The sequence below is a fragment of the Falco punctatus genome, assembly GCF_963210335.1.
Source record: "Falco punctatus genome assembly, chromosome: Z".
Classification (NCBI taxonomy): Eukaryota; Metazoa; Chordata; class Aves; order Falconiformes; family Falconidae; genus Falco; species Falco punctatus.
The window spans coordinates 80,728,748-80,740,922 of record NC_137586.1 but is presented as its reverse complement, the minus strand read 5'-3'; the positions used below and the strand labels follow the sequence as shown (position 1 = coordinate 80,740,922).

Below are 12,175 nucleotides of genomic sequence, written 5' to 3'. Positions count from 1 at the left end.
AGCAGAGTAAGAATTTCTGTGTCAAGATATTTTGATTAGTTCTCACACATGAAGGTCTACACTTTAAAAAGAAATTTCTAAACAAAGAATAATATGAGGTTGAATCTCTGGAACATCTTATTTACAATGGTGGTATAACGAAAAACGCTCAGCCCTAAATATATAAGGCTTTAATTCAAATCAAGGAAGTTGGCAGAACTGATACACATTCACAAAACATGATGTCACTGCATCTAAATTTTTCAGTGAAAATGGTTCAGTGGAGACTATTTGCCCATTTGTAGCTATGGCTATTATGTAATCAAAATTAATCTTTGCTAAGTAATAAGCTTGCTATGGAAGAGTCACAGGACAAGTCAACAGTATGCATGAATTTGGACAAATTTTTATTCAGGTGGAAAGAGGTTTGGAGAAACTTCTTTTTATGTAAAAAATTACCTATACTGAAGGTTCTTCAGATGAAATACTGTTTCTGTGTTTGCACTTATATTTTAGAAAGGCCAAAATTTTGTCCTGTGGGTGATACTTAAGGAAGAAAACATTCTCTCTTAGACTGGGAAATACAGATGAAACAGACCATTTTCCACATAATGTTGCCTAAAAAATTTAGATCACTCATTTCTAAGTTTGAAATGGTCTTCTCTTCTGGTTAGCAGCAATTAGCTTCTGGCAGACTCCTTGGTCCATGTTAAATAAAAAGTAACCCTCCCCATAAGAGACATTGCAAGAACATTCAGACAAAATCCCAAACTTTTGGAAGGGATTGATTTTCAATAGAATCTGTGTGTATTTTTTCCAGAGGTAGACCTAGTTAGAAGACCGTGAAGGTACCATCTTTCTTCTTAACCTAAAAAGTTACAAAGTCTGACCTGTTTTAATGTCACAATCACATCAAAACAGGCCTTACATTGCTATCCTATCCACCAGGCTCGGCAGAAGGACAAAACCTGCATAGACAGGGAAAGTGAATTACTTCCATGTCCTCAGGTATTTGCCCTCAAGCCCACCAGCACTGGTACGGTTGCTATTTGCAGAGTCAACATGATGGGTTAAGAATTAGGTTGCAAAGATCTTCTCCACTGATCTTAAAGAGGGTTCTGAAAGTGCTGCTGAAATTGTTGGGGACTTATCTGAAGCAAACCAATGCCTCTAACCATACCCTGTTCTCTTACTAACCATGCTGTTCTGCCATGCATTGGGTAAGTCCAGCTGCTTTTCACCTTTAGGCTTCCATCAAAACCAAAACCTGCTGGAGAACTAGGGTCTCTTCCAGTAACTCTGTTCTCTCACAGTTCTTTACAGCCTACTGTTACCAACAAACATCTCACAGTTACCAAATCTTTCCAGTGTTATGACCTCACTCAGCACAGGGATTTGGGCTGTCAAACCCTTTCTAGATGTATTTTCTCAGCTACCTGGGGATGACTATAATGTGTGATTGTTTTAGTCTTCCTGCAAATTCTACCTCAGGTTGACATGAGCTATGTTCTGTATGATTTCAAATAATCTGAAAGTTTGCACAGGTGCTTTTGCATGTAGAGCTCGGTGACTAAAATAAAGAAATGCTCATGATTTTCTGCAGAGGTAGAAGACTTCTCCAGAACTGTCAGTGAAGCAGCTTTCATAGCTGAATTCATTTACAAATCACTGAAAGAATAATAGTAAAAGTAGCAACTCAGAATGTATTCCACCAGCCACAGCCATTACACTTTGACATTCTGTGATACGAATTAGAAACAGATGACGATGTGTGACATATCTGAAAAGGCATGTAGTTAGTTTAGGATTTAATTTATACTTTTTTGGTTAACCAGATAGCCTTATTACATTCTTTGGTACACCACTGAAAACAATCAGCTTATTGTAAGGTTATACATTGATATCTAACATGTGAGTTTTCAATTTATTTGAGACTTTATGTCTTTAGTTGTACAGTTAGCCTGAATGTTGCCCCAGAAACAGTGCAAACTCGAAAAGAGAAGAAGCGTAAGAGAAAGGTATTGAGACTATTTTTTCTAGCACAGTAACTATTTCAGTTGTATTTTTGAAAGTAGTTAGTACCTATATGTGCTTATTTATGTAGAAATGAGTTGTGAAAGATTTTTGTTTCCTCTGAAACACTTCTATAGCTGTCCTTTAAAAACCCAAATGGTCTGTACATGGTAAAGAAATTACAGTAAGTTACTAAGAGCAGACAGATAAATCAGAAGGAGAATTCTGAAGCTTAAGCCACACTTCTACTATTAAATAGTTTCACATTATGGCAACCACCTTGCAAAAAAATTAGTGCATATGTGCAACACCTCTTTCTGGAAAAAAAAGAAAAGTTTACTTTTCAAATGCACGTGAATTAAATTTCTCCTCATAAATACACTCCAGCTGTTTTCAGCTTCTATTTTTATAATGAAAACTTTTAAAATTAAAACATGTCTAGCCATACCTTAGGCTACGTGTGGCGTGCTGGTGAATGCCTAGGGTCTTACTCAACAGAAACTGCAGATACCAGGATTTTTGAAAATACTGCTCTTAAGAGTTTACTTCGGTGAGGCAACAGGCTGCTTCTTCAAGAATGCGTTAGATGACCTCCCTGTGTGAATTTTCACACTTTCAAAAATCCTGACATGATGCAGCAGTGTGCTTCAGCGATCCTGAATAAATGTCTTGGAACGAGCCACTAGAGGGCATGGACACCTGTCCTCCTCAGCACACACAAATCACAACGAGTTCCCTGGGCTTGCAGTTCTTAGGCCTAATTATCTTGCTTGCTTGTAGAAAACACTTCCAAAGAAATGAAACTTGAATGTCAGAGCTGAACAGAAGGGAGTATGTAATTATGATGTAAGGTTAAGGCTTAATCTCAGGTCAAATCACTATGTCACTCTTACTTGATTAAAAATATTTAGAAAATTTTCAAGTTTACTGTAAATGTGCTATAGTAACTGGAAATAAAAAGCATAAATGGCAAAATACAGAAAAAGCACAATGTAAGTGTTTGGTTTGGTATTTATCAGTGAAATAAAATGCTATTTAAAGAAACAAAGAGTAAAACATGAACAGTACCCTTTACTGCACTACTGAGAAAATGTCATGGACACACAGAGTATTTCCTTGTAGCTACCCAGCAAACTTTTCATGAACATACATAGTTCCAATTTTGGGAAATGGAGGTCTTACACATAGTAAATACATGCTGATACGTTGTCTTGATATATTTCAGATTTGGGGTAACTGGGGAGACTGAAGTCACTGTAGAACAATAAAATACAGAAAACACTGCTTACCCCAACTGACTGAGGGCAGATGGTGGCATGTTATGTAGGTGTTGCTGTTGCCAGCCAGTCACAGAACCAAGGTGAAGAGCACTGGCTGTATTAAACCCAGAGAGAGATGATATATCTGCACTACTCAGAGAATATTCTAGATTTGAAAACAGAAAGGACAATAATCAGAAGAGAATTAAAGAGGAAGCAATTAAACAATAACTAGCATTGTAATTTTCACATGTCACTTTATAAGCCTTTTAATTTTAATGACACCAATCACATTAAGTTGCAGCAGAAAAAGGAGACCTTCCTCTTCCCTCAGCTCATTAACTTGGGAGCAAATAACTCACTAATAACTATTCTGTAATTTAGCAGGGTTTTTTTTCTGGGTCTGGAAGATCCACAGCATTCTTATCCTGTATATCCACAAAAAACTACAGAGGCATTCTCGCAGAGTTAAAGGCTTGCAAAACGTAGTAATACTTCATCACTTCATTTGCAGTGTTCCTTACAGAGCCCAGCAGGCAGAGCGTGCCTGAGCAACGCACACCCTCCCCAAGAGCCTTGGCTCTGTATGCCTGGATGCTCTGTACAGCAGCAGCGGGCAACGGGAACTGGAAAGCATCTCTTAAGGCTTCATTTCTAGTCCCTCCCAGGTAACTATGTGACCGCCCACACAGTTATTGAGTACTTTGAAGCCAGGCAAGCTGCTTGCTCCCCCTACCCTTATGGCTTTAGGAAGGTGCACTCAACTATATGAAATTACCTGTGGCGTTAAGAGGATTAAGAAATTTCTTTTAAGTTACATTTTTTACTAAAGCTGATGGAAGAAATCTATCAGAGCAGTTTCCCGTCAAAGAAAACAGCTAACTTTTCACAGCTATATCTTGAGTTAGTGACAGATACAGAATAAGTAAATGCAGTGCAAAAGCATACCAGCTATGATTTTTTCAATTTCTGCCAACGAACATTAGCTAATTCATTAGTACTGAGATAGGTATTTGTCAGCACTTTGTTCCCTCCCCCACCCCTTACATCTTGCACCCATACTTACCAGTACCATATGTTGTTGAGATGGCTGATGGGTATCCTCCCATCCCTTGCCCTGGTAGAGTAGGAGTTGCTACGGAAACCACTGGAGTAGCCAATGACTGAGCAGACTGGGAGTTATTTATCCTCTGATTCTTTTAAAGTAAGTAAAATAAACATATTATTGACTAGTTTTAAGTCAGCTGAGTGTATTAGCTTTCTGGGTATGTTTTGTGCATGAGAAATACAGGCTGATACAAATTTCTGGAAATTAATCATTTAACATGTGGCTTTTATGAACTGTGCCAACCCTATCATTTACAAGCCTTCATGAGACCAGTTGTCACCATAGTAACCCATTACATCAGTATCTCCTAGGTAACTGAACTGGTAACAAGTAAGATTGCTTTAATTGTGGGTAGAAGAACAGATCGTGTGAAAAACTAATGAAATATGTAAACTCTATTCCCATTGTTTCTCTTTTCACTCAAATGGGGCGGAAAAAAAAAGAAAAAGGTGAAAGAAAAAAACCCAGAACCCAGCCCTACTGGATTTTATGCTTTGAAAGTGAAGGGCACCCCAAGATTGCTGAACACTGAACGCTTACCAGCAGATGGTGCTCTGACTGCTTCGTTTTTGTGCAATAAAGCAAACTTAAAGAGCGTTAGGTTAGCACAGCAGTTACACGTTTATCTTTAACTCCTGGGACCTAGACGTTGGGATGTAAAAACTTCACTAGAGAACCCTAGTCCTGTGAGTGGCAGGATAAAACGACCAGAGAGCCACCAAAAAAATGTCATAAGGCTGCACCATCCTCAACAGCACGAGCTTACACGCTCTCAAAGCACCAGCAACAGGAAAGTTTTATTCTAGCCTGCATAATTTGCACATACGCAACAATTGCACCTGGCCTTTCATACGGCTATATTTCAAAAATTACAATGACCTTTTTGTTCACAAAACAGTTATGGCAAAGTTTGCCATTTTATTTCAACCAACGCTTCACCTACACAAGTATCAATCATACAAAAGAACTGATTTTCGGTTCCTTGTTATTAGGATGAACATCACTACCACTTACCAGAAGCAGATCAACATCCTCAGACTGAGTGCATAGGAAAGGAGCATTAAAAATTAGTGAATATAAATATTTACCAGGATGCAGATTTCTAGCTGGGGGAATAGCTTCATCTGATAGAGGCAGCAAATTAAACACTTTCTGAGCATAGTTTGGAAAAAATAAGACTTCATAGATGTCTTCTTTGTCCTCCTAATGGGATGTTTGTCTCAATTGAGAGGACAGTTTTCAGCACAAGACTTTCTCTGCGAATTCATTATTTCTTTCACAGCCCCAGTGGCTGCAGACTCTGTTACTATACTTGGTTTCAGGAGACCTGACCATCCACAGAATCCCTTGGAAAATATCAGTTTTAAGGACCTTGAAATAAATCATTTGATGCAGACAGCTTGTCACTGCCTTGGTCGACTTTGAGCACTGCCCTGCAGCAGCCTGTTTGTTACTGATCCTCTCAGAAGGCAGAATCACATGTATGGGGAGTTTTAGTTTGATGTTCAAAGTTAATTTATTATGCGTCAGGCTGCAGTAGCCAACTTGGAAGTTGTTTTAATAGTGCCTGTTACATAATGGAAAAAAATGTTTATAGTGTCACTTCAATTTACCATTAAGATCCCTTTTAAATTAAGCTCACTTTTAATGTTAAATCACTCATGAAAGATTTACTTGCAACCACTAACCGACTTTCGGAAGGGAACTACAAGCTACGCACACGACACCTTCAAGATTCAGCCTTCTGCAATAAAGTAACAGCCTGACTAAATTTCATTAATCCTGGCAGGAGATACAGCAGCTTCATGCTCCTTTTTATGCTGCTCTATCTATTTACTACCTCTTATCGTTACAAAATTTGGCCTTTGGGGCTCAGAGTGATAGAGTTAAAATTAATTTATTTGTATTTAATCTGCCATCTGCTGAGAGTCTGTGTGGCTAAATATTTAAGAAAAACATGCTGGGTTGGGAACACTCAGGGTTAAATTCAGCCTTTGCAACAAATCCAGGAAAGGTTCTTCCAGCTACTATGGGAGAGAGTGCAGAAGTTTAGACTGTACAGGACACAGTTCCTATTTTGCAACTCAATAGAAAAAAAGGAGGAAGTAAATATAACTTTGTAAAAGCCACTGAACAGGTTCTGCCTACATCCTTGTCTTGATGTCAAGCCTCAAGGTTAGACAGAAAGACCAAACAAGCAAGAACGTGGAATGTTACTCTGCTGACTTTAGTGGCTTGAAATTCCCAAGTATCTCTTATCTGAAGGAGGTTTAAAAAAAGGTTTGAAAATGCATTACCACTGATGGCATTGTATTCTTGCTGCCAGGTGGAATAAGCACGCGGAGATCTGGTTTACGGTTGTTCATTCCCAAATTCATTGGAGGCGGAGATTTTGCTTGCATATTCTTGTTCAAGTTGCCAGGTGAGACCAGCAGACCTGGTGAGTTGCGGGGGTTGCCATATCCATTTCCTGTTTGGTTAAAAAGAAATTAAAAGAGAAAAGAAGGTTTATAAATGCCAATGTACTTCTCAAGACTAGATACTCAAAATGTCAGAAAAAAAATAATCAGGTAAATACCTGTGTCCTGTAATGTATCTTTATAGGAAAACAGAACACATACCATTTTTGGGACAACTAGTCCTAAAATGCTTTTTCTCATGGCAGCTGTTATCTCAGTGATGCGCTGAAATTAACTTTGTTAATGGCACTATGGTATATAACACAATATTGCATGCACCCAAAGCAGCCAAGACCTAATGTTTGCCTTTACAAGAGAACCAGGAGAGTCAGCCATTCTTATGGGTTAAAAAAAAAAAAAAAAAAAAGAAAAAAAGTCAAAACTCTGCTGTGTTTTCTTGATAACTATAGAGGATTCTTCCTTGCCTGACTCAGCCCTTTCCAGGTCATGATTTTGTTTTGTTTTTAAACAAAGGATGAGTATAGCAAAGCTATAATTTCCAGAAAAGGCAGGGGGAGGACTAGGAAGATTCTTAAATGTTTTTGGCTCTCTTTCACCACACTTTTTGGACCTGATTCTGTCAACACGAGAGTCAATGGCAGCAAGAGCATAACCTTATTTGGAAAACACCACCGTATCTTTCATCTTCATCTCTCCACTGCTTTCTGCAGGGCCCAGCAGTGATTCTGACAGGCAAACGCTTAATTTGCCTTTTTCAGACAAGGGTTTCCTTCCCTTGCCACGTAGCACCGACAGCCGTGCATCAGTAAGGTTACTGACCTACCACCCCACTAAAAATGAGACCTTCTACTTCATCCGCCTAATTTCATCTCTCACCCACACAAAGTCTGGAGAAAGAGGTGACTTCTTAGCATACCCTTGAAATTCTGTCTGCACAGGCTGAATAGAGATACAGAAACTGCCCAGCAGCTGAGAGGGAATAGCAGGAAAACTGGTACAGAAAAAACTTTCATGGATAAATCCCAAGAAAACAAATGCTAGGGGAGACTTTCCGTTCTGCACTCACCTTTTGTTCACAGCTCGCAAGCCGCGACACACAACCCAGAAATAGTGTGGGGAGATGAGCTAGTGAGTGTGGCAGAGCCCTACCAGTTAGAAGCCCTGGGCTTTCAAATTTCCTTTGTAGTCCCAAAGACAGTAAAGGACTCAGTACCTCGCTCTTTTTTCCATGCATGAAATGGGACTTACAGCCCGAAAGGACATGAATGGATAATGGAACTAAATTTGATAAAGCCTATGATGTGGGCATGAAAATGACAGCACACGAGAGTGAATCTGTCTTCTAGTTAGGATAATTAAGTGTGCCCAAGCATGACTAACATTAAATCATGTTTTTAATTCCCAAGCACATCAGCTAATTGTATTTATCAGATCAGCAAATCCATGGGAAAAAAAAAAAAATATCTGTCAAAGGCTATTAAATGCAAAGCCACCACTTCAGCTTCTGGAAGACCCTGAGCTGTGAGCACTAGGCTTAGGACACTGGAAGAGTATCACAAAGTGCTCAGCTTCCATATCTGTGAGGTACCTTTGCTCACTGGTCTGTCCTAGCTTGTTTATTCCCATGCCTTTTATTATCCTGATCTCCCAAACCTTTGCAAAAAGGAACTAAGATGAAAACCTAGAAGCAGTCAGATCACGTCAGAGATTTTGTATTAAAATATTTTTCATGGTTAATCTTATTTCCTTTATGATACCTTACATTTAGTGAGATAAAATGAGTTAATGAAGAAAAGGGTATTTCACACTTATCAAGCTAAAACAGCAGAACACTGTCAAGAATTTACCATTTTCTGTCAGTAGGCTTTTTTTTTTTAAATAACAATTGCTCTCAAAGTGGATTTGCTACATATTGTGCTCTAATTAATGCTATGTGTTACTAGAGGCGGCAAAATTAGAAGGGACATTTTGAATATACAACGATATTTTCCTCCAGAAACTGCAGTGCCTTTTAAAAGTTGTTCTCTACAAACTGAATACTGAAAAACTAATGATGTGGAGAAGGGATCAACAGAAGAAACTGAAGCAACAGTAGAGTTTCTCTGGTGCTGGTTTCATACAGGAGCTTTTTTACCAACAGGAATTAAAACTGCCTTGTGAAATTTGTTGTATGACAAGCGTTTGTTCAGAGAGTGAAAATGAAGCTGTTTGAAGAAGCAGTGTATTTTTTTTTTTTTTTTTTTTTTTTAGTTCTACAACACACAGCCTGAGATATTTACTGGAACAGCATGCACTGTTATCTATATGTTTGCTTCTATAGCTGTGATTCTTGGAGAATAGAACCCCTTGCAAGAAAGAACCTCCCATTTTCTACATAAGATTTACCTGATATAGTTTATGATTAAACATTAAAAGAAAGAACACGTCTATAAAACTTCACTCTTCAGAAACTTTCCTCTGACCTTTACATTATTTACCTACTGATGTAAAATATTTTGAACAGTGATAACAATTTTTACATTTATATTTTTAGAACATCAAATTATTTTTAAGAACTACTGCAATCTTCTCCTTACCATTTGATTTCTGCTGTTCATGGCATATTACGCCAGCTAGCATTTTGGAGCCATATAATAACCATTCCTCTTTCCAGCCACCAAATTGTTATTCCTTTGGTATAATGTGGACTCAGGAATGTAAGGCTGTGGACCTTCAACCATGATACAGAAACCCATCATTTGAAAATCAATGATGAATGCATGCATGTGGTTTACAGTTAAGAAAAGTCTGCATTTAAACCAGCTCTTTAAACCGTATCCTCTTTTACTCAGAAAGCTGTGGCCTGCTCCAAGGCAGCTGTCCCACCTTTGGATAAATCCACTGAAAAGAACGGTCTCATTTACATTCAGAGGCAAAAAAATGTATAAGACTTCTAATATACAAATTAAACCTTCCTTCATCCTATACTTTAAAATTACACTCCGCCTGGACAATTATCAATTTAGATGTGACTGTATGCAGAACATTGCATTCCACTATCCACTTGAAAGCACAAAAATTATATGTCATGTATGAATGGATTTCCTGATTATAGATTATAAGAAAATGAAAAACAGATGGATTTTAGAGCAAGTTGGCTTTACACTTTTTATTTGGTTAAAAGCCATATTTTTTCTGGAATAGAACATTTTTAAACATTACGGATATAACTTGTAATGTATAGTGAAAATAAAACCAGTAGATGCACAAGTTTTAAAGGGCATATGTCAGAATTTGTAAATTCGCAGCATTTTAAATGCAGGAAATTTTAAGAGAAAATTATTTTTCCTTGTGTTGTTTGTTATGCTGACTTGAAAGAGTGAAAATATTTTACATAGAAAAGAGCTTGTTTCTAGACAGAACTAGTGGAGCAGCACGTGTCATGGAATGCAGTGCCAGGCTTTGTATTTGGACTAATGGCAGAATATAAAGACAAATGCTTTCTGAGCATAGAATGCTCTTCTTGGGCATGTTCCCACATTCTGCACTTAGGCACGAGCACCATTGACTTTAGAAGGAATTCTGTCCAAGCACACACTGCATGATTAATTCCTGCAATACCACTTTTAAAAAAACACCCAGAGAAGCTTTGTGCACCCCTAGTTAGTTAGCCAAGAAGAATGATTAAAAAAATATTCATTTACTCATGGATAACTACAATTTGAACTATGTTACAAATTTGCGTAGTACGATCTCAAATGTTCACTTCCATGTTTTAAGAATTTAAGGGTACAGGTAGGGCACAAGTTCATTCAGGACAGAGAGCAAAGTTTACTTCTCTTCTTTCATCCCCACTAGTAACACCTGTACCTTACATGTAGTTTTGGTCATTGGTGTTATGGTGGCTGCAAAGTGGCTGCAATTTGTGATATTCTCAGAGTTAGGGCAGTAATTCTGTACTGAGCATTTAAGCCAAGAATTTTTCCACGTTAGGGTAACATAAATGAGGAAAGAATGGTTTATTTCTATATCTGTCAATATCCTGAACAGCATTGCCATGATTCAAAGTCTTTAAATCTTGAAAAATTGGAAAATGTTTGCATTTTGATTTCTTGAATTTTTGAACCTGCCATGTCCCTACTTGTTTCTTTTTAATTTGTAATTTTAAAGATACAAACATATACTGCATGAAAAGACCTTTGTGGTAGTCCTAGAAGAATGAAGAACAAGACACAAAATTTAAACGTCCTTTCTTTGCTCTCTCCTTCATTTACTCTGATACTTTTCAATGACCATATGGGTTGAGAATTTACACGGTCTTTAGGAACCTGGGATGCTTACCTCCCATTACCTCTAATAGGAAAAGAGCCTGCAAATTCTGAAATGTTTCAGTAAATATTAATGGTCGTTTCACGTCTCCAACAAATGTATGCTCTTACTTGTGGAAATTATCATAATTCTGCCAAGAAGAACATGTACATTCCATTTCATGGAGGATTCCTGCTTCTTACTGGGTTAGGTTAAATGCACATCCTGTACACAGGACATTGCAACTGACCACCAAGCCTCTCAAAAAGAATGTTAAATTTAGAATGAACCTATATAAACATGAGAGCTAGCTATGCTACAACTTACAATTTTATATTTAAAAAAATATATGTGTGTATATATATAAACCTCAATGCAGTAATAGAAATGTTGCTAAAATTACACCCAGCTTTTCACTCTTCACTCAGGTAATTTCCTCACTTTCTGGAGGAATGGTAGTATGTTACTAACAGTAATGTAATGGCAATGAAATGGTTCCTTTTCTCTTTTATATCTTATATGTAAAAAAATGTTTTGGTTTTTTTTTTAATGCATGCACACTGTTTGAACAGGCTATGGTTTACCACCCAACAAAATAGACACAAACAATATATCATTAATGCCAGGAAGCTGTACTGGTGTTCACCTAAACATAATTTTTAAAAGACACAATTGAAGGTTCTTACATGTTGCATGCTAGTCATTTCACAGTATGTGACCTCTGCTAACTGCAAGCAGTGGAAGACAACCAATCTGCAGATATGCTCACCTAGAAAAATGAAAATCTTTATGTTGAAGTAGGTGTCCATTCCCACATTACACTAATGGACCTTCTTTACTGAATTACTGGGAGCCAAGTCAGACAGCTGTGGTATGTAAAACCTACTGACTTGGTGTGAAAGAATTCTCAAGCATCTTTTGAAGTATCAGCTGCTTTTTGGGCTGAAATAGGATGAAAGTGCTGTGAATGCACAGACATTTGGAAAAACAGGAAGAGAATGAGGACAAAACTATCTCACCAACGTTTTGGTATAGTTTTAGAAACCAACCATTTAGATATAATGTAAATAAGAGATTACTACAATATAAGACTAAGCTGATACTCAGGT

The 12,175-nt window shown here is 37.6% G+C and overlaps 1 protein-coding gene across 13 annotated transcripts in view; it reads right to left on the bottom strand.

Moving 5' to 3' along the window:
- The window catches only part of MEF2C (myocyte enhancer factor 2C), a 128,248-nt gene that overhangs the window by 8,568 nt on the left and 107,505 nt on the right, over positions 1-12,175 (bottom strand). For 9 of the 13 annotated variants that reach the window (XM_080373053.1, XM_080373057.1, XM_080373062.1 and 6 more), the window contains 4 exons: positions 6,657-6,829; positions 5,374-5,397; positions 4,318-4,447; positions 3,282-3,417 (listed from right to left, as the gene is read on the bottom strand). In XM_080373053.1, the coding sequence (XP_080229179.1) occupies positions 3,282-3,417; positions 4,318-4,447; positions 5,374-5,397; positions 6,657-6,829 (463 nt within the window). The remainder of the gene's footprint in view (positions 1-3,281; positions 3,418-4,317; positions 4,448-5,373; positions 5,398-6,656; positions 6,830-12,175) is intronic. The other 4 variants (XM_080373065.1, XM_080373056.1, XM_080373064.1 and 1 more) reach the window with 1 other exon arrangement.